Source organism: Scomber japonicus, chromosome 1 (genome assembly GCF_027409825.1).
Source record: "Scomber japonicus isolate fScoJap1 chromosome 1, fScoJap1.pri, whole genome shotgun sequence".
NCBI lineage: Eukaryota > Metazoa > Chordata > Actinopteri > Scombriformes > Scombridae > Scomber > Scomber japonicus.
Window position 1 is genome coordinate 16722729 of NC_070578.1, and position 27935 is coordinate 16750663.

The 27935-nt window shown below is 39.0% G+C and overlaps 1 protein-coding gene across 1 annotated transcript in view; it reads left to right on the forward strand.

The window, feature by feature from the left end:
• Nucleotides 1-27935, forward strand: part of ush2a (Usher syndrome 2A (autosomal recessive, mild)) — a 208947-nt gene that overhangs the window by 91864 nt on the left and 89148 nt on the right. Inside the window, exons 36-48 of the mRNA XM_053317023.1 lie at nt 156-236; nt 1824-2009; nt 3925-4065; nt 5154-5229; nt 5550-5635; nt 6677-6836; nt 11316-11478; nt 11558-11705; nt 15262-15413; nt 16736-16883; nt 18332-18487; nt 20695-20842; nt 21957-22099. Of these exons, the coding sequence (XP_053172998.1) occupies nt 156-236; nt 1824-2009; nt 3925-4065; nt 5154-5229; nt 5550-5635; nt 6677-6836; nt 11316-11478; nt 11558-11705; nt 15262-15413; nt 16736-16883; nt 18332-18487; nt 20695-20842; nt 21957-22099 (1788 nt within the window). The remainder of the gene's footprint in view (nt 1-155; nt 237-1823; nt 2010-3924; nt 4066-5153; nt 5230-5549; nt 5636-6676; nt 6837-11315; nt 11479-11557; nt 11706-15261; nt 15414-16735; nt 16884-18331; nt 18488-20694; nt 20843-21956; nt 22100-27935) is intronic.

The window sequence follows — 27935 nt, forward strand, 5'->3', positions numbered from 1 at the left end:
CAGCGGCATTTCGTTCCAGTGTGCAATACAATGGAGGAGAATTTATGGATGGACGTTGAAAGTTGGCAACCTCACATATTTTCCAAGTCAATGTTCATTAATTTTCATTCTCCTTCCATGTCAAATCCTTCCTCCCATGTGCATAAACACACAAGAGTACTTGTACAGGTTTGTGGCCTTGGCTGCAGGAGGTTGGGCAGCAGGCCCTTGGCAGAGAGGACGCAGCAGAGGCAAAGGTAAGACATCTCTCTCTCAATCACCAACAAAAATGATGTGAAACGTGACAAAATACGTCTGAGTGAAAGCTGGCTACAACATGTTTACATTTTTTTTCCAAGGAGTAAACGTTCCCGCCTGTTGACTTTCTCTCTAAAGTGTTTCTCTTTGTTCTTAAGAGATTTTTAATATAAAAGCGCTAATATATTGTACAGTATGTGAGACTTCTCCAGGGCCAGTGATATTACGCGTTCCCGATGGTATGAGAGATTGATAAGGCCTCTATAAAGGGCATCCCAGTAAAAGGCTGTTAACCCAGAATGGCCTGTGTGGTCCCTTGTGTAATATAAAGCTGCTCGTTAGTAGTGAACGATACACTGGTAGGTCTGCTATGCTATGACCACAGAGAGGAAATGAGGAGAGGGAGGGTGGGTGGAAGTGCTAAAAACAGAAAGAACTGAGGGAAGACGAGGAGGATGGTGGACGAGGACTGAGAGGAACAGTGGGAGGAAGGGAGGAAGGAAGAAGGAAGTAGTAAGAGTCAGGGAAGAGTGGACAGCAACAAGGGAAGATGGGAGGATATAAAGAAAGCTGCAAGGTGATTGGGTAATGAAGGGTGGAAGAAAGGAACAAATAAAAATAGGACATAGGAGTAGCTGATGTGGAGAGGGAAGGTGAGAAAGTTGTAAAGAAAAAGGAACTTTATGACTGACAGGAAAAACAAAAAGGTTGCAGGACGTAGAGCATGAAGCAACTTGAAAATCAAAACAAAAGCACGATGAGTAAGATAAAAGAGTAAGATAGATTTACAAAAATAACATATGACATGTAATAATTAATATAATCTATTCTACAGATTACTGTTTATATATGCTGTTTGTGATGCTCCTTTTCTGACAATTTTAAGAGTTGACACTAAGCCAATCCTCTCTTGGGCTCAGTCCAGCATAGGTGAGTGAGAAAGGCTATAAAGAAACATGGAAGGATGGATGGAGACAGAAAATGTAGGTGGTGAGGCAGTGAGACAGACAGAGAAAGGCAGGTAGGTACGTAGGGAAGAAAGGAGATGGACCTTCCTGAATGACTGAGGATGTCAAAGGGAGAAAGAAGGGGAGTGCTATAGAGAGGGAGGGAGGCTGATTGCTGTGAAATATAGCCCAGAATGAATGGCTGGCTGTATTAAATCAGTGCTGAAAAAGTTACTACTCTCATAAATACTATTTATGCTAATGGTGAGGTATGATTTACTGGTCCTATTAAAACACAGAGAGATGGGGGGGCACTTTTTCTTTAACCTCATGTACTCCCGACCTATTGTTTTGCTTTTCATCTTTTATATTTTCCCTATTTGTTTTTATTTATTTATTTTTTTGTTTTGACTTTTGCTAATTGTTAATTGAATCTATGGTTCTTTTGTCTTTGGTTATCTTATGTTATTACTGTATGTATTTTTCAGTTTAATGGTTGTATGTGATTGTTTTATTTGTTTATTTATTTGTTTGTTTGTTTATTTTACTGCTTATTATTAATTGTTTCCTTCTTTCCTGGTTCACAGTATTCTTCTCTTCAAATTCTTAATATCTCTCTCTCTCTCTCTCTCTTCCTAGTACCTGAGTTTGTACTGCCTCCTACCTCAGTTCAGAGTTTGGATGGCTTCAGTGCCAAGGTGAGCTGGTCTCCACCCACTGACGTTAGAGGGCTGATTGAAAGATATGAGTTGAGAGCCTACAATAGAGACCAGCCAGAGGCACCACCTATCAAAACAGTATACCTGGCGAATGGAAATTTCACAGGTAAAACAATCATTTGATGCTATGAAATATTTTTATATGCAGTATATATATATATATTTATATATATATATATTAAATTGCATTGTTTCACCTAGGGCATCAACAAATGAATGAATTAAAGTGCATCCCTGTTCCGAAGATTTAAACTGTGTTTTGGTCGATAAGAGCCTCGTAAACATCTTAGACAAGCAGCAGCAGTTTCAACATGGATAATTTGATTTAACCAAACTTGTATCTGTTCTCTTGTTCAACTTATTGTAACTAAATAATTTGTAGGTTTCCTGCCATGGTCTTCTTAGAACTTTAAGGGCATTTTGACGCTCAGTAAAAACACATTCACACTGTCCTTTTCTTTCTCTGCACAAACACACATACACACACACTGTCCTAGGTAACCCCATTAATGTCTCCTTGGCAAGTCCCCAGATTTAGGAGACTGTCTCCATTTGGAACAAGACACTCAGGACTACCCTGATGATGTCATACCCTGGCATCACTCCTTTTCTCTCTCTCTCTCTGTTGCTCATTTTTCGATCTTTCCTCACTTCATCTTTTATACCGATGATGATGTCTGCGTCCGCTGCTGCTATTCGTCCCTCCTCTCATCCACTCTGCCATGTCTCCAGGCAAATATGAAGATGAGCTCTCTGTCTCCGTCTCTCTCAGTGTCTCTCTCTCTGCTCTCCATTCCCTCCCTCTCTCTTTGCCAGACATTAAGTCCACCATGATAAGGCTTCTGGTTAATTTATGATGGCCTCAACACCTGACTGCAGAATTACACCAATGGCTAAAAAACACAGAAAGCAAATGAGGGTGTAATGGCAGCGGAGTGGGGCCCTGGCCCCTAATTGAATTAAAAGATATGCGTAACAAAGAGAGAGAGAGTGAGAGAGAGAGGCAGGATGGTGGAAAGCGAGAGAGAGAGATAAAAAGAAAAGTAGAAAGTAAGACAAGTAGAGGGTGACTGAGGGTGAGGAGAGTTGGAGAGGTTGGAAGAGAAGAGAGTGGGAGTGAAAGAGTGACTGAAGAAATACTGTATGGAGAGGAGTGGAGAGGGCCGAGACAGCTAGCACAAAAAAAAAGCAATGTGAGACGACTGAAGCTTTACAATGAGTATACACTCTCATCATTTGCCAAATCCAGGAAGTTTGCTTAGCAACAGTGAGACTTAGAAATGAACAAGTAAAGCACTTTCATTTCACTTTTGAAGCATACTGACACATGATCTAACACACATTGAAAGGGAACAGTAAAGAGCATTTACTCAGATAGGGTGTTTAAGGTGATTGGCTGATAGTGGAGCCTTTTCATTAGTTTTATGTGACTATATTCACAATTTCATTATATTCATTGTGCAACAAATAAGTATACACTGAATATGCATATTGTCAGAGTGAATACAATATTAGGTGCCTCAATCACTTCTGCTGTGGATTGACAGCTGCAGCTGCTTCCACAGACTCACCAAAACAGCAGCACCTCATAGATGCCAAATATAGCCAAACCAAACCAAATATCTGTAGATATGAAGCACTGTACATTCTGTTTCATTAGTGGGTAATATGCTTATAATATGTGCGTACTGTAAGAAAACAAAAAGATTTTTAAAAAAAAAACATTTTCAACATCTCTCTTTAGGTTAAAAAGTGCACAAACATTTCTCTTAATTTTGGGGCCTTGGGCTAGATAGCACCAGTGGAGAGATGACAGGAAAAGAAGAGAAGGAGAGCGATGCAACACTAGTCCCAAGGCGCTTACCAGTTCATGCTCGTTGTCTCAACCTCAAAACCATAGAGGCACACCCCACAATAAATTGAATATCTCCTCTATGAAACTCTTTCTTTCACTGCCTCTATGTATATTTTCAGTATCTCTCTGGTTCACTCCTCCTCCAACATACTTGTGTGTTTTCCAGGTGTGTTGTCAGGTCTCACCCCCTCCACTCGATACATCATCACTGTAAGCATCTGTATTCCTCTTGGCTGCACAGAGAGTCTTCGTAATGACAATGGTGATGATAATGATTTGAGATCAAGCCTCACAACCCCGGAGGAAGGTATGACTGCAAATCACAAGCACACACACAGATCCACAGACGCATGAACAGAACATCTCTCTCACTCCATCGGTTGCCAGTAGCATTCATTTATGATGGCTTTTAAGTTCAGACACAGACAGAAAAAAACAAAACACACGTCACACTCTTTCTGTCGCCTCAGTGAAGAGGGGAGAAAAAGGGCAATGAGACAAGAGAGAGGGGAGAGGTCAGAATGAAATAAACAGGAACAGGAAAATGAGCTGGATGGTGGGGAAGAATGAGGCATTTTACAACAAAGTGAAGGACATATTATATAGAGGGGAGAAATGTTTTTCTTATCTGGGAGGAGTGGAAGAGGAAAAGAAAGATTTTTCTTCATATGTTAGTCACTGCATTAATCTGTGTTGGACTAACTGGCCTTGTTGGAGAGATAATGTGACGGCAGGGGTCAGTGCAGAGACAGCAAAAATCAATCTGAAGTAAAAGAAAAAAACAGATTACTGTATTGATTCCCACTGAGCCCAGAGTTAAGAGACTAAACCATGTTAGGAAGACTGGAGAAAGAACTTATCTAGAACTCCTTTTCCAAAGTCTTTTTTAAAACACTCATAAAGACACATTTACACCCCCTTCCCCTTAAGCACGGGAACATTTATCACCCTTTTCACAAGATTAAGGAACATAAGATCATGTTTGTTTTCTTCTTTAATACCTTGCAGTCTTTTAAACAATGATCTAAAACTGTGTCAGTGTTGAGCGTTTTGTGAAATTAAATTACAATTTTCATAATGTGTACCCAATTTTAAATCTTTGACATCTAAAGCTATAGAATAAGAGGCTGTGTAAGATAATTGTTAGACTCGCTATTGTATACCATTTAGTTTAAAGTGGATTCATTTTAATGTTAATGTGTGAAATTACTACTTTTTCCCTAAATATATAGAATAATAATATATAAATAATACTGTATATTAGAATTAAATTGTTAAAAATATACAATATGTTTTGGAAATAATAATAAAATGGGTGTATCATTTACTTTCATTTGCTTATACCTAACATTATATTTTCCGTAAAATTGAGCACTCTTTAAAAACAAATTTCAGCTCCAGATGGGGTGTCTCCTCCAGCTGCAGTCTCAACCCCCTCAGCTCTCTATGTTACCTGGGAACCTCCAGCAAGGTAACACACAACACATCATCTCACTCTACTTTACATACAAGACAAATGTTCATGTTGTTATGTTGTTCTTCTATAAGTTGTAAAGTGTTCAATAAGAAAGTACACACCAAAATCTCAGTTAAGCTAATGGTAGAATGTTGATGAGAATGTAACGTCTATGTACAATTTTTATCTGCTTTTATTTAGCCCATATATTTTCACCCAGAATAAATATACCTTGAATATATATATATGCCATAGAGTTGAACATGAAAATAGTATAATATTTTTAAATAAACATCCTAATATTACCCTCATTTCACTTTTTGTTCCACTGATAGGCCCAACGGAGGCATTACAGAGTACCTCCTCTATCACAACAACCAAATGGTCTACAGGGGGAATGACAGACAACACAACATCACTGGTGAGAGAGAGAGAGCAAGAGAGAGAGCGAGAGAGAGAGAGAGAGAGGGAGGGAGAGAGGACGAGTGAGAGGGAGAGAGAGAGAGAACTGTAGAGGCATGAGGCCTCGGTGTAAAGAGAAGGGGAAGAGTGAAGAAAAGCAAAATGGAGTGGGGGATTAGCATTTGAAAGAGGGAAGAGCATCTCAGTGCTTACCAAGGGAATAGCACTTTGAAAAAGAGCACTAAACACACACACACGCATTTGAAAATTAAGCAGCAGAGAAACAAAGAACACTTAACATTAGCGCACATGCATACACACAATTTGCTTTGAAAGCTTTCACTGAAGAGACTTAAAGAAGGTACGAAACATGTCATACCACTGAGAATAGTGTTGCACCAGGATGTGAATAGATACACACAACAAGACACACGTATCGCTCAGCTCCTCATAGACAGACAAACACATACATGCACAATAGAACATACAGGCTACAAGAATGTACACTCCTATATGGCATTTTGATGAGCAGAATAAATTATCACTCGTTTTCATTTTACAGACATACAGGTACACACACACACACACACACACACACACACACAACAAAACATCACACTGCCCAACAGTGTATTTGTGTGTCTTTGTAAGTTAATGAAGGCAAGAGAGCACATATCATTCATGCTGGGTTAATAATGTCGAGTGTCTGGTGTTCACAGTGATTGGAAGGATTATGGACATAGTAATTACACAGTATGCACAAGAGTAGATTGTATTACAGAGAGTGAGATTGCAACAGTGGAACAGATGGAGAATAGTTTTGAGACTGTGACAAAAATAGAGACTGAAAAAGAAACAATGATCAAGTTACAGAGCCAACAGTGAATACTCAGGAATATTTAGGGCAACTTTAGTCTCATGATGTTATTCAATATTTTGTTTTATGAATCTGAGTTATCATTGAACAGTGTATTTTTATGCATGTCCCTGTCTCTTGCCAACTTGATGTGTCTTCATCACTGTGTGTGTGTGTGTGTGTGTGTATGTGTGTGTGTTTCAGGTCTTGGTGTGTTTTCCACCCATGTCTTTGTACTGAGTGTGTGCACTTCTGTGGGGTGCACCAACAGTTCACAAGTTACAATGTTGACCTCTCAGCTTCCTCCTGGGCCACTACAAGCGCCAACTCTTACCCTGCTGGACTCGCGGACTCTTCTGGTGGAGTAAGAACCCACACATTTACACACTCACACATGTATGCTTTCTCATACTCTCAGAACTGTCTTTCATGCACTGTCCATTTACTACACACACTGTATGGCAACGTAGTTTTAAAACAGCCATTTGAATTATTTGTTTATTCACTGCAACAGTATGTGTTAGGTGTATGAATCTGACACATTGGCAATGTTAGCGTGTGTGTGTGTGTGTGTGTGTGTGTACACCTACAGTATCTTGTTTTTAGAGAAAGAGTGATTCAGGATCAGTGAAAATTATAAGGTAAGAATAGAAATAATTCAAGACATATTATAGCTTTTTAAATGTAATTTAATCCACTGTGTCTGTAACATATAAAGAGAGAGGGGAAGGGAAAGAGAGAGGCAGTGACCTTCTGCAGTTGTGTTTACCATGCAGAATATTCTTCTGCACTTGACCTTTCACCTTTAAAAGGGAGGGGGCAGAGGAAGCTGGATCTTTCCAGTGCAAATCTTCCTCTTTTTTTGCATATGTGTGTGCAAGTATGTGAGTGTCTGTAAGAGTCAATCTGTGTGAAAGCCTTTAGTGTCCTGACTGTCACTTACAGTACATGCACACACACACACAAACATTCACACAGGCATATAGCCTCGCACTTAAACAATGGTCAGGAGGTGAGTGAGAGCATGAAGAAGGAGTAAATCAAAAGCACACTGTTTCTGAGTGGAAATGAGTTTGTGTGTGAATGTGTGGTTAATGTGACCGTCTAGGTAATGATGATACTGGGTAAGCAGTGCATCTACATATATACATATACATATGCACCTGAATGTACTGTAGGAGTGGTAACAGTGAGAAGGAATCATATAACTAATTTGGCCTAATTTGAATGTTTTTATCGTCTTAAATTTGTTCCACATCATTTTTAAAGAGTATATAATGCACTCATTTGTTTTTATTCACCTGGCATTTGATTTTATCAAAAACTAAATGTTAAAAAAAACAAATGGGATTGATAACAGTAAGGATAATAAGGCCTCTAAAGCAAAAATGTCACATAAATCATATAATAATACTAACAATATAACAGTTGATGCAGTGGTGAAATGTGATTAAATGTTGACACACACATGCATGCACACATGGAAATAAATTGCTGTCTTGATTTATCTCAAATCTATTGTCTTGAACATTTTTGAAAAAGTAACTCGATCGAAACAGTTTATATTTTGCATTTACCCACTTACTATGGAGCCACAAAACAGTGTCAGTTTACCAAAATGTACATGTGGCCAGTCATGACCACATTAATTTTGATTTTACTCACAATTATCTGGAAACAAAACATTCTCACAAATTCCATACGTTCCAGTTAAAATCATTTCTGCATGGAAACTTTTCATGAATGAGGCCAATAATGTCACGCAAAGGAAACAAGCCAAGTATTTGTATATTTAGTCTATAAACAGTTGACAGCATGAAAACAAATTATGAGGTGTGATACAGTATATCATCCATAAGAGTATTGCTGTCTGTAGGACGGTGAAATGTATCATACCCTGGGCATTTAAAATGTTTTTCAACTATAAATTCACTAGGTGTGGGAAGGATGTGTATTGCCTTGTTAGCACATTGGTAACAGGCAGAGGTTGAGAGATCATACTTTGTCAATATCTCTCTATTGTGTCTGTGAGAAAAGCTCAGAGAGAGAGCTCATCTGTGAGAAATGTGAAGACAGAAAAAGGGAACGTGGACCAGAGAGAAGAGTAAAAGATAAATTGTGAGCTTTAAGGGAAAGAACGGAGGGAAACATAAGAAATAAAAAAGACAAACAGTGAGAGAGAGACTGTGAGAAAGGTTTAGGGAGGCTGTAGAATGTGAACAAAACAATATCAGCAGATTTATTCCCTGCCCTCATCTTACAATACCTGACACAAATACATTCATACACATGCAATCAGACACAGCTACAAACATACTAACACTGTAGGACATGCTCACAGTCACAAACACACCAAACCTGATGACACACATTACATGAAGTAGAATATACTATACCTAGCTTAACTCTGATTTGATTTCATTCTCAATATTTGAATGTCTTTTTCATAATTATTTGATACACCAATACGATTTTATGGAGTGTGAAATGTAGAGCAGCAGGAAAACACCTGAAAGCCTAAAGTGCATGGTTTTCAATTTAATATGCACTGTTTCTTTTCATAACACACTCTTAAAACCAATGGTTTTCTAAAACCATTACCATATTGAATTATGATACAGATTATTACAACTCCCCTCTGATTTAGTTTTTCAAAAGTGGACATACATCACAATGCCAATCGACAGCATATTAATCTTAAAATAAATGTGATAGATTAGCCACAGTGGCTAATTGTGTGCTAACACACACTCATCAGTCATTCAAAAACTGGCTTTTAATGGGAGGAACCAAGAAAGGAATCCATCACGTTTTAAAATGGCCTCCCCTTGCTACTATGCCAGGAGGGCTGGGCGACTCTCTGGGAATTTCAAGACTATTTATAAAAAATATGTTTTGGTGCTCCTCTGTAAGTTATTTCCTAGATGTGTTTTTCTCAAAATTAATAACATTCATCAGACTTTGAAAATTAAATGTAATTTTTGGCGCAACTTGCACAACCACAGCTTAAAATCTATCTGACAACTTCAACAGAAACAAGTCACAACACTGTGTTTACCTTTTCCCTCTTTCTCTCTATTGGAGATGATTTTACTGTTATTTATTTGGTGTGTGTGTAGGTGTGTGTGTATGAGCTTCCAGTATCATGCACTGTATATTAAAGAGATTGAACATAACAGTGTCACACAACAGTGGACACTCACTTCACGTCCAGTGCTGTACAACTCCAGTGAAAGCTATAATGATGACACCACCATCAGAAGAGGACTTAAGTGATGTGTGTGTTTCATCCAACTATTTACTCTTTCTACACATTGTGGGTGACAGGGCTTCAATTTATACTTTGTGTTTCCTAGTAAACTGAAAGTGACTCCCCTGTGATAATTCAATTGTGTGTGTGTGTGTGTGTGTGTGTGTGTCTGTGTGTCTGTGTCTGTGTCTGTGTCTGTGCCCATGCATGTGTGTGCATGTGCTCTGTCAAAAGCTGGCGTTGGGGACAATTTTCAGATTTAGCTGTGGACAGCTTGTCCAACTTGGAGCAAAAGTTATGTCCCCAAGTGGTAAAATACAGATTTTTGGGTCAGTGGTTAAAGTTAGGGTAGTTTTGCATGTCTTTATGGGAGGACAAAATGCAAATATGTTATTTAGCACACACTTTGTGATTGACCAAACCTGAAGGTAATTATACTGACGGAAAATGCGTCTATAAATAATTGAAGGGCAGGTATTAACCTGCTGATCACTGCACTCGCGTTAGTCGATCAGCTTGCACATTTTTTGCGGGTGATGTCAAGTTTGCACGCGTTTTTTACACACGCAGGCTTTTAGTAAATCAGGCCCCTAGTGGTTAGGACAATGTAATGTCCCAAAAGTGACCTGTGACAACATTTGCGTGTATGTGTGCACAGATACACAGAGCAACTTCAGACAAAAGAACGTCTCATCAATCCCACAGATATTTTTCAGTTTTACTATCTTTTATTTCAGTATTTCTGTTCTACCAGTGTGCTGTAACATAAATAGGTACGTATGTGACAACAGAATACTTATTTAAATTTTGCAAAACAAAAATAAATTGACTCATGTAGCCAATGAAGTTCAACAACGTTCTTTGATGTGTAAGACGTCATCTGATTCTACAGTATATTTATCAGTGGTCTTCTGTGTTCAAAACATAAAGAAGACAGTCCAGGATTTTGGTTCATTTATTGAATTATACATTAGCATATAAATTAAATTTAAAATGTGTACATTTCTATTTCTTTATTGCAAGTCACAACTCAAAGTTATCTTTATACCTAAATGTAGTCGGCTACAGTGACTTTGGTCATCACAGTGAAGAAGTACAGTATGTCAGTTAGTGAAGCCATGTGGAGTTTTCCAACAATGATGGAGTTCTGTGTCATGAAGGCATACACCTGTAAGAACTAGCATTTCAGGCTGTTGTTAAACAGAAAAGTTACTGTAGTTTGTTAATAATAAGATGAAATAACATAACATTACATTCATCTGATTCATGTAGTGAAGTAAAATGTAAAACATTTCCCTCTGAAATTATGGGAAGTTTCACAAAATGGTAATATTTAAGTTAGGATCTAGTCTCTGAAAACTTCAGTTAGGGTCCACCTGGTAGGCTACTGATGAAGACACATGCCACATAACCTTCATAAACATCTGCGGTTCAATTCTGGCAGCAGACCCTTATTACATGTTACCATCCCATCTTTCTCTTTCCTCTTCATTTCCTGCCACCCCAGTTCAGTTAGACGCAGTTTTGGAGTGAATTATTTGTTAGTTAGTATTTGTTTCTTTCATCTTTTCTAATTCCTCTCTCCATCTCCAGGTGGTTCCGGCCCTCTCAGGTCAATGGTGTTTTGGAGTTCTACTCCATCTTCCTCTCACATGGCGGGTTAGAGCCTGTGTTAGTCTACAACAGCTCAGCACTTTCTGAAGACCACACACTCCGCAACCTAACCCCTGGAACAGCCTACACCGTCTTACTAGGCGTGAGTCCCTTACTCTTTCATTTTTCTGATTTCCATTGTTACTTTCATCTATACATTAATGTGTTTGTGTGCACGCCAGGCCTGCACAGGAGGTGGCTGTACCCTAAGCCCCCCCAGCCAGGCTCAGACTGAGGAGAGCACCCCAGAGAATGTTCCTGCCCCACTGGTCACTCCTTTGTCCCCCCATGCTCTCAACGTCAGCTGGACATCTCCTGATACTCCAAATGGTGAGAAGACACATGCTTACTCTAGCACATACACTCTAACACAGAGACAATAACATTTAAATGCACATAAACATTTATCAACATTGACATTTAGAGTAATGTCAAATATGAGATAACTACAGTCACACACACACACACACACACACACACACACACACACACACACACACAGAGAGAAGCTTACAATGACATGTGGGTTTAAATATATTTTATTAGATACAGTTAAGTGATTGGAAACTTAATGAATGATTAAAAAGTGTAGAAAAAAGACAAACAATAACAAGAATCATGATAAAACAGCACAAGTTGAACTGTTGAATAGAATACAACTTGTCAGTATTTACCATAACCCAGTCTATCACAAATCAAACACATATCTAAACCTGTACATTGTACAAATACCCTGTACATGTGACCATAAAAAAAGAACAATTCTTGTGTGTGAGAGAGATAACACAGATACAGAGATGGAAAAGAAGAAAATAGAAAAGGGCATAAAGTAGAGAGAGACAGAAGAGATGGCGTGAGAGAACATACAATTTAAGGCAGAGGCTGACGGACACCAAGAGTGACAGGGCAGTGCTTCACCGCGCTCCTTTAAGTGGATGAAAAGTGCTCCCTTTTGACTGAATGGAGAACTGCAGGCTGGAAGCACATAGACTCACAGTGGCTTCCCTTTTCTCTCACTTTTCTTTCTTTTTCTTACCTTCATCTAATTTACTTGAAACCACTTAAAATCCATCGCACAGACCTTGGCCAAGGTGTATTTCATTTGCATCGGATCTCAATTTGGAATATGGCTATTGACTTGATCCGTCAACATTTTAAAAAAAGTTATCACACAACTGTGCATATATTTTAGTATAGCACAACACAGTTCTGAATTAAAATGCATGAAGTAAAATTGTAACTACATAATATACTAAGGTGTTGCAGTGAGAAAGATCTCAGAGTGATGCATCATCAATCAGTATATTTGTATCTGAAGTTTTGGGAATACATACAACTTTGCAAAAATTCAAAATATTGCAAATAGTTTATAACTGTGAAAGACAACTGTTTGCTCTAGGCCACATCATGCTCTAAAATCGATACAAAACATAGTTTATGTTTTTATTTTTATCTATTTACTTTTTTAAAACCCTATTCAAATTGGTTATGACTACAACCCATTAGCATTCAGTAATCTACAGAATACAACTGTAAACTTTAACTGTAAACATCAACCTATAAATTGAATAGAAATGTTCAGACCAGAGAAAAGAAAAAAATCTAAATCAGTAATAAACCCTAATAAAATAAATTAAAGAAAATATGTATATATAATATTTAAGCATAAAGTATACCTTCATAAAGGTAAAAAAAAAAAGCTTTGAAATATATTATGAAATATGAATGCTCCTTTTATGAAGTATCTTACTTAGCACCTAGGTCAATCTGTCACGATCTCCTTTTGTCTTTTTAAAACTTGATACATCAAATAGCTCAAATATAGTAGGTTTGAGTAACAATATTTGCCACATAGTATCCTGAAGACGGTGTATTTCTCATGAATAGAACAGTAACATAAATTATCAAGGAGTGTATTAACGAGTGCTGTATCTTATAACACCAAATGAATTGAGTGATGAAAACCATCTGAGGATTTCCCACCCCATTTCACAGTCTCTAACATACAAATGCATTGCTGCATATTATCAAATGTTACTGCCACGCTCGTTAAAGTATGTGTAATTCCATAATGCGTGTGTGTGTAATGTGAATCGTGTGTGTTTTACGCTTAATGCCACATGAGTGCATTTCGCACCATAAACCCTGTGATGTGTGTGCATATTAGCCTGGATAAATTACTTAAAGCTTTTCTCATCTGATGACAGAAATTTATAACAAGGGAGACACTTAATCATGATTACCCGATTATCTCATGCTTAAAAAGCTTTAATTTTTGCTTAAAAAGGGAGAAGAGCTCAGTGTCTTTTTTTTTCCATTTAATTTTTTTTTTTCATAAATGGACGGCAAAAATGACGATGATGACTGCAATGGGCTCCAGAGGAGTGAGATCCTGTTTTATTTTCTCTCTCTCTCTCCCTCTCTCCCTCTCTCTCACTCGTCCTCTCTCCCTCCCTCTGTCTCTCTCTCTCTCTGTCTCTCTCTCTCTCTCTCTCTCTTTCCCCCCTTCTCCCCAATTCCGCAGGGATTTGTGGGGGATAATCCTCTCGGGGATTAGGTCGGGGCAACACGCAGACAAAGAGGGGAAATAAGCCTGTTATGCATTCGCTGCTTCATTTCCCAACCTGTCTTTATTACAAACTATACTGATATGGGCTTATTCACACACACAAGCACACAGAAATCCGCACATATACACTCACACTCTCACACACATGTGATTGGCCACATTAAGAGCTTCCCAGATGTAGCTGGCGTCCGTGGGGTTTTTGTGTCTTCATTTCCCTGATAGGTGTGTATATCTGTATTGAGCAATAATAAAACCCACACATGATTAAAGCAGAATAGACTCTTAGTTCTTAGCACTGATCTTTTGAGCCCCCTGTATGCATTTTTATTAAGGAAAAGCACATTTGGCACCGTACTGTTTCATTTTTTTATTAGGCGGATGTAATGTAATGTAATTATTGTGCTGGTGTATGTGTGCATGAGCATGTGTAAGTTTCTGTCTTCCTGTGTGTGTCTTTGTAGGTATATGGTGCACCTGTGTGTGTGTGTGTGTGTGTGTGTGTGTGTGTGTGTGTGTGTGTGTGTGTATCTGCAGATTAGTTTGTATGCGCACACCTATTCGCACCCACATTTGTGTGTGTGAGTGTGTATGTTCGCTGTAGTACCACTGTCCTTCTCAGGGCCTTTATTCTCATAACGCCTATGGTTACATTTGTCGTCTCAGTTCTATTTTCATCATTGGATCACACTAGGACAGATTGACTGGCAGGTCTGGAGCCCCTAAATCACTTTTCTTTTACATTTTAATCCAATGACCCAGACTGCATCTAAAATAGCAAAGCTCACTTTGTGATTGGGATTCCTCGTAGTCTGGACACAGTACTGCAATGTTAGTGGCCGATGCTAACAAAGCATGAATAACTTTTTAAAAAATGTGAACATTGTAGAAAATGACACCAAAGAAATGCAAAAAATGTGTTGTGTTTCCATCAACAACAACATATTTAAATGAATGGATATTCTTTTTCAAATTAATGGACAATAAAGTGCTGACATTTTCTTCAGTCATACAGAATTCTTTCGTTTTACGGTTCAACATCAGAGTTTGGGTTATAATGTTGTGTTTAGACTATAGTAGAGTTCAGAGCAAGGAATGGCTGCAATGTGTTGATTTATAAATATTTTACAGTGTTACTCATATACAGTAAACTTTTTGTATTAATAAAAGTCCAAACTTAACTCACAAGTTGCCTGTCTGAGATTCTCCGCTTACTATGACACAGTGATAGTTTACTCCTTTAACTTATATTTTTCTTCTGTATCTCTCTCTCTGTATCAACTTTCTTCTGTATGTCAAAATCATGTGCTCTTTTGACAGGTATTATAACCAGTTATGGTCTCTGGCTCGATGGAGTTCTTATTTTAAACTCCTCCCAGACATTCTTTGTGGTGGATGGACTCTCTCCATGGAGCCGACATGTACTCAGGCTTCAGGCCTGTACTGCACATGGCTGTGGCAAGGGACCAATGGTCAGTGAAGTGCTCTCTCACACACACACACACACACACACACACACACACACACACACACACACACACACACACACACACACCAGTTGTGTGTCCCTTGTCTCCCTTGTGAGATTTTAGAAGATAGGCATGCTTAATAAGTCATTGATGTGACATTATTTCTGTTTATTCCTGAGCTTACCACTGTGCCCTTCAGTATAATATTTATTCCACATAAACTGTTGTTGCCTCTATCAAAAACATAAAACACATAAAACTGCACCTCTGAAATATGCAAATGTTTTATCTTAAGTATTTAGAGCAGGAAAAGTACAAGACAGTAAACAGATATTTTTATACCGAGAATGGAGATTATCACTGTAACTAACACTGACACTGACACACAAAAGCACAGGTACTTGTGTAGCATATCTACTCAGACATTTACAAAGTTTATGTGTGTGTGCGTATGTGTGTGTGTGCACGCGCCACTGGGTGTCATAAAGGTGATCGATTCTCTCAGCTCAATAACGAGGGTTGGCGTGGCGACAGTGACATTTGGTAGGAAATGCCACTCCACACTCAACGATGTCTCTGACGACAGGCCATTTTGGGGGGCATTTTTCCAATACAGACGCCATATTTAGTCAAACACTGCAGGAACAGCTGACACAGCAGAACAGGAGGAGAGGAAGGTGGTGGGGGGGACAGGATGAAGGGAATAGGAAGAGATGACAGGATGGATGGGAAAAGGAGAAGAAAGGAGTGAGGGAAGAAGGGAATCTAGGGATAAAAGTAAAATAATGAGGATGGAGTAAATGGTCAGAGCAAAACAAGAGATGAGCTGGAAAGTGAGGATGCAAAGGGCAGCAGAGGAGAAGGTAACAGGAGAGTGAGACAGGAGGAAATGAGACAGAAGAGAGTAGGTGGAAAGAGATGGAGAGACAAAAGAGGAGATGAGAGGTACAGCAGAGAAAGGAGAAATGTGGCAGGAGGGAGAGAGACACAAAAGGGAGGGACAAAAGAGAGACAGAGAAAATACTTGTCAGATGTTTTGAAGGGTTTCATTTTAAAATGACACTGGTTAACATATTATATTTCAACACCATAACTAACCCAGTCAGTCACGATTATGACCCTTATCAAATGGAAGCAGATTTTATGTTTTCATATTTTCATATTTCATTCTTTAGTATTCATCTGTTGCAGTGATACAATTTTCTCTATGTACACACTGTATGAGCGTGCGTGCTATAGTGCCTTTGTGTCTGTTCTCATGTATTTATACATTTGAATACAAGTGTATGTGTGTTTTCTTGTTTCTTGTTGTTTCTTTTATTAAGGTGGAGGTGCGTACATTAGAAATGGCCCCAGAAGGCCCCATCTTCTTGGAACTGACCAATCACAGCTCTCGATCAGTCCGTGCTCGCTGGACGGCCCCACCCAGACCAAATGGGAACCTCAGCTACACACTGTACTACAAAAGCAAAGGTAACACATACAGTGGTGTTCTCCTTTTCTCCTTCACTCTCTCACACACATAAAACCAGACACTTCATAAACATTAAACCCCAACACACACATATGGCCTCACATACCTAAAACAGTAGATATCACACTACAGATTATTTTACTCAATTAACACGTAGTTTCAAACATTCATGCTCACACTCAGATATTTACACTGTTCTAAACGTAGGTGGTTCACCTGGGCCTTCCAGGCTAAAAAACCTGGCCCATGTGCTCTCTCCTTCTTTGTCTTCCTACTCTTCCGTGGAAACTCCTTTCCTCAAGCCACTTTCACATAAAGTTTTGGATTATACAGTAGTCACTGCTGCCTTCTTGAGAGCACAATTTAAAAAAAAAAAAGGTTAATCTAAAATGAGTAGAACAGGACAGTATGGCTGGAGATGCATATGTGTGCACATAAACACACATGCTCATCTCAGCGTCACCACAACTTAGAATGAAAGTCAGACATGAAAAGGGGAGCTGAAAGGAAGAGTAATCAAACCATAGGGATAGAGAAAACAGGAGAGAAGAAGAAAATATGTCACTGGAGATGATTCAGGGGTCCAGTACAAAAAAATAGTATGAAGCTGGAAGAATAAAGGCATGTGGTAGTAAAACAATGGAAGGGGAGATGAGAAGCTCATATTCCAGACATGGATTATAAAAGATCGCAGGCAAAAACAAGAGAATATATGAAGAACAACAAAACATCAGATTAAATAGAAAAGGAGGACTGGACAGGGAAGAAAAGGGGGGAAGAAAATTGATGAGATGAGAACTGGGGAAACGGCTGAACACACACACACCAATCCTTGACTTACACAGATTCACCAAGTCTCTCTCTCTCGCTCTCTGTATCATGCACACACAGAGACAGAGTCAGGGACTTTGATCTGTGCCTCACAGAGGAACAGACAGATTAAAATGAGTGGAGAGATAGATAGAAGAGGTGTAGAAGAAAGAGAGAGATGGTGTTTCACTCTAGTTACCCATAACCCTTTTGTTTCTTTGATACACACGGCCTTCATCAATTCACACAGAAAGTGTGTGTGTGTGTGTGTGTGTGTGTGTGTGTGTGTGTGTGTGTGTGTGTGTGTACCTAAATATATTGGAAAGGCTTGCATTGCATTGTAATTTGATCCCATTTCTTTGACTACCCTTGCATAACCTCAGTATGGAAACCTCTCTTTGATCATTCTTAGTTAATCTCAGTCAGTATTCCTCTTTCTACAACTCGCTCCTATTCTCGTCTGTTTTCCCTCTCTTGTTGTGTGTATCTTTCATGAATTGCTTTTCTGCCATCATTGACACCAATAAATAAATGTGCCATGAAAACTAATCTGTGTCTTCCTCCTCGCTAAATATATACATCATGCATGTCCAAAGACCTTACATGTCACTCTTTCTGTTTGCCTGTTTTCTCTTAGATGATGAGGTTGTGTTGGATGGAAGTACAGCAGCAGGCAGCTGGTTGTTTGTTACTGACCTGCAGCCTTACAACACCTACACCTTCTGGATCCGAGGTTGCAACACACAGGGTTGTGTTGACAGCTCACAACTCAATGTTACTACGCCCCCAGCAGGTACGTACATTAAGAACAAAAACACACAAAGATTTTCCTCCTAACAACTAACTCTGATGTATGCTAAACAACTATAAGAATTAGATTGTGTAGATATAAAATAATCTATTACTGTGAAGTTACATGGAATATTTAGGTGGCTAGTTGAGGATAAATGTCATGTTTATAGAACTGTTGCTGTTGTTTGTGCAAAACTGTAGCTTTATTTCACCAAACAACACATAAACACTACCAAATTCTTATCCCATTACTCTGATGCTAATATTAATTTTGATCCTGGTTAACTGAAAATATTCCTATTTTTAAAAAAATACTTTGCAGAAGATGAAGGAGTCATTCAGTAGCAGTGATAAACACAGACACACACACACACATAACTGATTTTACTTAATGGTCTGAAGACGTATTTGTGATTTAAAAAGCCTGTATGCATGTATGTGTTTTTGTGATTGTGTAGAATAGATGCTGATTGTGCATACTGATAAATGTCAAAGCTGATCAGAGCAGTCTGAGTATAACGGTAAACACGCACTAACACACAAACACCTATGAACACACATCTCACCACTTTAGCTAATTTTAATTAACTAAATTGTTTAGTACATATACACACACACACACACACGTCACACCACACCCATTTCTCAGTCAGAGAACAACAAAAGACAGACTTCGGAAAGTTCTACTGTTCAAGTTCAAAACAAAGGCATAAGAAAGTATAAATTTTAAATACCAGACGTTTCCTCTCTTTCTATCTCTCTTTCTACCTCTGTGCCTCTGGCATCTCTTTAGACTTCTTTAAGGCAAACTGTCTTGATGCGTCCTTGTTCTATGAAAGAACAGAGAGAAGATAGCGGAGCAAGAGACAGAAGAGCAGAGGAGGAGGAGAGCAGAGAGAGAGAAGTGAACATAAAAGTGCATAGTTTAAAACGATTAGTGACACCTCTGATATTGTACCTGCTAACACAGCATGAGAGAGACACAGGCTCACCAACAATGTGTGTCTTTGGGATGTATGTGTTTTGTGTGCGCGTGTGTGTGTCTCAGAGAGGCAGAAATCAACCTGTGTTTCAAGGATTACGCGCACAGGAACACTTCCTCTCTCAAACACACACTCAAGGAATGACAATTGTGCTGATCTGGATCATATGAATTAAAGTCCAACTGAAAATGCATTTTTTGGTTTCTGTTCTGATCTGTGTTGGGAAATTGACTGCTTGTGTTATTTTTTTGCTTTAAATGTGTGTGTGTTTTTGTGTATGTACTGAGGATGATGGCCATAGTTAGCTATTAGTGTGATGATTTATGTTGGTGAGCCACTACTAATATTATTCTAAAAGGGTGCTCAAAGAGTTTTTTTCCACATGCTGTGTGTGTGTGTGTGTGTGTGTGTGTGTGTGTGTGTGTGTGTGTGTGTGTGTGTGTGTGTGTGTGTGTGTGTGTGTGTGTGTGTGTGCTTGTGTGTGCTTGTGTGTGTGCATTTCTAATAGCCATCCTTAGCACAAGATGTCTTCAGCAATCAGTCTTGTTGTAGTGGAATAAGACCACTGTGTTTGATTGAAGGGTCACTTTATAGGGAGGAGCTGCTCTTATTTCACAGTCAACACTACTGTCTCTCATTTTCTCCTTCTAGTTGTTGTCCTTATCTCTTTTATATTCTGTCTTTCCTCACATCTCATCTATTTCCACTAAGAACATGGTTATCATACTGAATCAAGATGTTTTTACTGATTTTCCAACCCTAACACTATGCTATCATGCTCAGCTGGAAAAGTGGGGAACTACTGAAAGAGCAGTGTTACACCACTTTGTGTGTCTTTGAGTGTGTTTGTGTGTGTGTGTGTGTGTGTGGGTGGGTGTGAACGAGAGAGAGCCAGATCGTAGCGGTAGTTTATCAGTAAATCTGGCAGCTGGTTATGGTGCTCTTGTCCTTTGCTGTTTTTCCCTCTTTTGTCGTCCCTTTCCATCCTCTCTCTTCTCTCTTTACTTCTGTATTTCCTCAATCATCTCTTCTTTTTAAACTTCACTCTAAGCAAAGCCATATCCAGTTGGAGGTCAGGTGTCATTCTTTCAAAATGCAGTTAAGCAGTAAGATTAATAATGTAAACTCTCTTGTCGTCTGTCTTCATTCCATCACCTCCATCCTCCTCCTTCCATGCTCAACTGTTCCTTCCCAATCTTAACATAATCTTTCTCTCTCATTGCAGCCCCGGATGGGTTGTCACCTCCGAGGCTGGTCCAAGCAACTAGTATCAGTCTGAATATATCCTGGTCTGCCCCTGCTCACTCCAATGCACCAGGCCCTCTTCACTTCACCCTGCAAATGAGGACATTGCCACAGATGCCTGTGATACGGTGAGTAAGAGCATCAAATGCACAGACACTGTGTTTCCACAAACTTGTTCAAAGCCCTAACAAAAAAAGAGAAATATGATAATAAATAGCATACAAAAAAGAGAGACACACAAGCACTCCATGACAGACACACTCAACACATATCACATACGTATGCACAGAAACCTAAAATATGTGAACACACACATATGCATACACATATACATACACAGGGGTACATTATACAGCACAGCTGAATATGTCACATCAATATGACAGACCATCAGAAACACAGAGAGGGAATGAGCTGGAGAGACGGGGGGTAGAGTCAAAAAGACAAAAAAATCAAAGAGAGGGCAGATGGAGAGAGAGAGAAAGGTAGAGAAAATAGGATAGAATAAAAGGAGAGAGAGGGTGTGCATCTGATATGTATTCATTACATGCTTCCTGACAACAAATTGCAATTTAATCCAAGAAGAGGAGGCTCTCATTCTGTGGTAATAAATAAATGACTAGCTACATGTATTATATATCAGACAGCTATGCCCTCCTCCTCTTCTGCTATGGAAATCTCATTGTTCCCTGATTTATTCATTCATTCATCCCTTCTATCCATCTGATGCTAAATGGTCAACGGTCCCTCATTTATGACAATATTCTTTTACCTTGTCCTGGATTCCTTTGTATGATTATATGATATGGGATCAGGTATGACATGAGGATGTAATCAAAAGCTGTGAAAATATTGTACATATTGGCAAGATATTGTGTGTTACTCTTGACATTAAACATTCTCTTAACATTAAACTTGAAATTGTTTTCAAAAAGAACACATTAGATTACATAAAACAAGGTTTTCTTGAAATAAAACAAGCATTTACTTCCTTATATGAAATATGTTACAACACCCTCAAAAAACAAGGATGTGTATGTGTGTGTGTTTGTGTGTCTGTGTGTGTGTCTGTGTAGGGATCCATATTGTCCAATAAAAAAACAAATTCACTAGCAAGTATTGTACTAGATCACCATTTGTAAAGTAAATGATTGGTTGTTCCTCTTTGAGCAGCTGTTTGCATTTAGTGCTTTTTGACCAGATTCAGGTATGTGTCAGTAACTGTTTTTGTTTTTGTTCTAGGCTCTTGGAAAACACAACCGATACCTTTTCCTATTATTTGGATGGTCTGTCACCGTACACACAGTACCTGTTCAGAGTGGTGGTTTCACACAAGCATGGGCAAACAGTTGGCCCCTGGGCCACACTGCACACTGCTGAGGACAGTAAGTACACTTACACACGTGCCCAGGTAAAAATGAACAAACTTGTTATTCACAGACGCATGCATTTACACCCGGTTTTATTGCACACAATGTAAAACAGCAAAAGAGAAAAGCTATCAATGAGTAACCATGAAAAAGTTATGAACTATTACAGAAATTATTAAATTGCTAGTTGTTGGGTTGGAGAAACACTCAGTACTGCTGTTCTACAGGCTACCTCTTGGTTTTTTGCCACACCAGCGGCATGGCTGTAGGGGTGTCGGTCAGTCTATCAACACTTTGGTCCTGACTGAAATATCTCAACAACTATATGAAAATCTGTTCTGACATTCATGGTCTCCAGAGGTTGAATTCTATTGACTTTGGTGATTCCCTGACTTTTCCTGTAGTACTACTAGCACCAAACAACTATTGGTTGGATTACCCCAAACTTTTGTATAGATATTCATAGAGCTTTAACACTGGTGACTGCTTGACTTTCCCTGTAGCACTCCCATTAGGTTGACATTTGTGGTTCATGGTATTGTGGTATTGGATGGGTTTCTGTGAAACATTGATTCATACATTGATGTCTCCCTCAGGATTTATAACTTTGGTACACCCTTAACTTTTCAGGTAGCACTATCATTAGGTGAAAAAAATCACTTTGTCCAATACTTTGATATATGACCAAATTTGACCAAAAATTATGTGACTTGTGATGCCTGGACGCTCATTTCAGCAACATAGCCGTGCCTTACAGGTGAGTGTTTGGCAGGGTTGGCAGCAGCTTGTTGTCAGTTGGTCTATGCCATTATTTGGCCATTAGTGCTGCTGAGTCAAAGTTAAACTCGAGGATTCAGACCGACCCCCTGATTTTAGGTGATGATCTAAACAATAGCCTCATGCGTTGAACATGTGGTCTGTAGTGTGAGAAATAGGGCCTCTGTCTAGTTTTATGTTATTGTCTTAAAGTTTTGATTCTATTAGAGGATATTTAATTATTGGACATTAGTGGAGGCGGAATTACTCAAAACATTAAAAAATGTGGAAGGTGATGGAAACATAAGCACAAGCAAGTTAGGGTGAAGCACACTGATAGAGTGAGATTTGTATACTGTAAGGTGTGTGTGTCTGTCTGTGAGTGACCTAGCCAGTGTCATTGTGGGCTAATTGCTGTAATAGAATCATATTAGCCACTGGAACAGCCTCCTCAGTGCAAAGTTATAAATTAATTAGTACCACGCTATTATCACATACATTATCATTAAGCAGCTGAGATTTGCATACATTGGATACATGCACACGTACACACCGAGAAATGTGTATGTACACATGTATGTGTGTTGTATGTATACATACACAGTCGCATGAACACAAGTGTAGTTACACACTGATGCATGCGCACACCCATTCAGACACACAGAGTTGTAGACATTTAGGAATCATTAAATTATGGACCTGTGCTTTCCTCATTGCTATGCAGAATTAAATTGCCTTTAGCGCACACACACATGCACACACACATGCACACAAACACACAACTACACTGTCAAACAGAATGAGCTTTCGTTTTCTCAAGTATTCAACACTTATTGATAAGTTATAGGACAATGTGTGTGTGTGTGTGTGCGTGTGCGTGTGCGTGTGCGTGTGCGTGTGCGTGTGCGTGTGCGTGTGTGTGTGTGCTCACGCGCATGTGCACGTGCCTGTGTATGTGAGTGGACTGTAATAGATGTGTCCTTTAGGTCATACTGTGCCCCATCGTTCAAACCTCCATCCCTCACATTTCCCTCTCTCTGCCCCCTCACACACACACACACAGACAAACACACACACACAGACAAACACACACATACACACACACACTGAGAACATGTGTCATACACATACACCCTCCGTGTCCTCCTTATCAATCATGCACCTCCTCATGCTCACAAGCAGTAACACATGGTCGTGAAGTTTCATGCAGATGTACTATTTCCCAAAAGCACATAATACATTGACTGACACTGTGACAGTTTAAGTATATGAGAAAAGAAACAGTGTTTAACTGGAGCTGTGCCCATAGAAGAAATGATAGTTGTGTGTTTTATTCCTATCCACAGCTCCTTGTGCCTTTAATGATTTCCAATAATTGCTGATAATTAAATGTCACATATTACAATTGAATCTAACATCTGTTCATGGACATGCAGACTATTGTTGAAATGTGAATATGTTGAATTATTTTAAAGTATGCATAAAACATTCCTTTGCCTCAATAATAGAATACAGTACATGATAGGTAGAGAAGCTTTTAATAAGAAGGGATTTAAAACTAAGATTGGAGAAAGCCAAGTGCAGCCAGATTGGATTTTTCTAACATTGATGTGTAATTTGTCACCACAAAGCCATCCTCTCGTCATCTTCGCAATGACAGGACAGGCTGCATTCCTCTCTTAATCTCCTCTCACACACTACAAGAAAAGACAACTTTTACATTTCATTCAGAATGATTTTATGTGTAGTAAGGCCAATGGTTATACTGTTTTTTTTTTGTTTTTTTTGCATTGATACATACATTCAGTCACACAAACACAGGTACATACAACTGTAAATGAGCAAAAAACCTTCACAAATACAAACTCACAGATTCACCTACAGCTAAATGTGATATATACAATAGATCTTTATATATTTGCTCATTTTTATAGTGGTAGTAGGTTCAATATTCAAGTTTTACCTCTTTTAGGGGAGATCCCACCCTAACTGATCTGTTTCAGTAGGTGTAAGCTGTAACCTTGCAAGGTTTCTGCTTTGTTACAGCATATACTACACTGTGACATGGACCTTCATTAATATGGATTTGAGTATATATTCTATATTATCTCTCTCATCACTGTCTCATTTATTTCTTTTTCTCTTTCATCTATTGCTCTTTCTTTCTTCCCCCTCTTTCTTATATTTTTGTCATTCTTCTGTCTTTCTCCATTTGTCATACCTCTTCCATTCTCCCTCTTTCTCTTTCTGTCTGTCTTTTTGTGGGTTTCACTTCTTCTATTTGACAGACTAGCCCCTTAAGTATTTACAAGAGAGAAACACAGGGAGAGAGAGAGAGGTGAGAGAATAGAGAGAAAATAAGAGAAGAAATGGAGAGAAAAGTGAAAGGAAAAGTGGAGAGAGCAAAAAGGTAAAATGAGGAATAGAAGAAAAAAGAGGGAGAGAAGAAAGGAGAGTGCTAATGACAGAACAGAGAACGAGAGAGACCCATGCTTCCTCCTTTCCTTTTTATCATTCCATTAAAGTTTTATATCCATCTTTTTAATGTAATTTGGTCCCTATGAATTCCTGCCGCTGCAGAACAGACAGACGGCTCCTGTGAACATAAACTCTAGCCGTGTTGGACAGCTCCCTTTCCTCTGTCTACTCCCATGTTCACACCAGCTAAGTGATCTAAGAGAGTGTGTGTGTATGTGTGTGTGTGTGTGTGTGTGTGTGTGTGTGTGTGTGTGTGTGTGTTTCCGTGAGCCGGATGTGTATATTTGTGTTATAGAGAGTATGATTAAAAGAACAGTTTTTACAAAATGATCTTAGCCAAGCAGTCTTAGAAAGTAAGTGTGTGTGCGCAAGTGTGTCTGTGTGCATGTTTTTGTGAGTGTGAGTGAGAGTAAGCGACTGAGAACACAGAAGAGAAAAAAAAGCACCTTTGTACCTAATTGAACTTAGAGCAGAGAGTGTGAAAGTGTGAAAGAACAAGTGTAAAGGACAAAGAACAACATAAATGAGGTTAGAGGTAATGACAGTACACAAAGAATTCATGTTATTTAATGAATGACTAACTCCATTAATAAAATAATGTTTTACCTTATTTCCCCCGTGTTTTGTCCAGTTAGCTTTCCTGAGGAAATATTGAAGTACTGTAAACATAATTCCATCATTGTTTTGCATATCAAGAGATAACTATAATATTGTATGTACACTATTACATGCTGGCTACCTGAACATGTATTTATGTGTTGCTTTTTGATTTTTTTCTTTTACATGTACCTGAAGGAAAAATACACAGTATTTCTTCAGTAGTCCCATCGTATACTGACGACACATCTTTTATAATATTTTTAAAAAGATCTTTTTAGCAGGGATATATTCACCCTAATTTAAATCATGCTCATTTCTTTCCGAAGCCATATATTTTGCAACTTTTTGTAGCCTGGAGTGAAATAAATCATTCCCAAATAGTCAGCAACTGAAATTGATATTGAAAAATTTGAATGATTGACTTGAATTCAAAGATATTGTGGTGTTCATAGTTACTTAAGGGCTAATGCACAGCACATATAGTCATGATACGATGGATGTAAATCAAGCTCATGACCTTGATCATGCATCATCCTCTTTCTCGCTTGCTCGTTTTTTTGTCCCCATTCGATGTCTCCTAAAGCAGCAATGACATTAAATAATTTGTTGAAAAAGTAAAGATATGAAATGCAATATAAATTCTCACCGTATTGCTTGTCACGTTTTGACACCATGTCGTAAGCATCTTGATAACAGTAAAGCTCAGCGTTTGTCCTCATTATGACTCCTAGGAGCCTCAACTCACCTTCAAAAGCCCAGTCACCCACATACACACATGTCCACAAACCCACACATGTACGCACAGGACCTGTGTGAGGCTAAAAATAATACCCTTCCTCTTCTCTTCACATGGATACACACTGATGTACACACTTAAATATTCACGACTGAGCCTTACCTACACACAAATACACACAAGAACCTACATAACATATATACACCCTCAAGTACACACACACACACACACACACACACACACACACACACACACACACACACACACACACACACACACTCCTAACTCCCTCCCCCTCTCCTAGCCCTTGTCAGTTGATTGTGTTATTACTATGCTAACCAAATCCTTATAAATGTGATTTAAGGCTTGGCGGCCCCACACTCCTGTTTTAGCCTTCTGCTACTGTGTTTTACTGGAGAGGGGAGGAGTGAAGGTGGGAGGTGTGGAGGGCGGGATGAGGGGATAGGGCGAAGAAAGAGGGAAAGGCTTGAGGTCAGAGAGATGGAAAAACAGAAGAGGTGAGCAGGAGAGGAAGAGATGAAAAAGTCAGGAAACCAAAGACAGAGAGAGAGGAGGGGGGTTGCTCTGCATTCCCTCAACACTCGTTCCCTCCTACCCAGAAAGCAGTAAAGCGTCAGTAAAATTAAAAAAAAGGAAAAAAAGCATCACCTGCATCTTAAATGAAAATTTCAATTGAAAAACTTAACAGCCCTTCAAATTGCAGAATTTTACACGCGCCAGTAAAGCCTAAATAACACTCAACACTTAGGAGAGGGAGCATGGGGGAAGGGGAGGAGAGAGGGAATGAGGGAGGAATGGGGGGGGTAACAACAGGCATTACTTTGGGTGGGTGACATGGGCTGGATCAAGGTGACTGAATTGTGTTTTGTGGTGAAATTATTTACAGTTAAAGACTTTCTATCTGTGTTCTGGCTATCATTCTCTCTATTCATCACTCTTGTGTCTTTGTATGGCTGTTGTTTGATCAGAGAGACAGAGGGAAATACAGTAGGATGGAGGAGAATAGTCGAGCAGAATGTCTAATTAGACAAACTGGTAGAGAGACACCCCAACCTGCAAAGATGAATGAGCACACGGGAAGGCACGCAGACATGCACATAGACAGACAGGGAGATGGGCTCCTTGGTTATTCGTGGGGTTCAGTGACCCTTTGGTGGTAATTGAATCAGTGTGAGTGCTGAGTAGAGCTAGCATAAAAACCTGTTAACCCAAAAGGTCAACTCTCTGCATTGTTTATTTAGCAGGGAGAGCAGAGAGAGG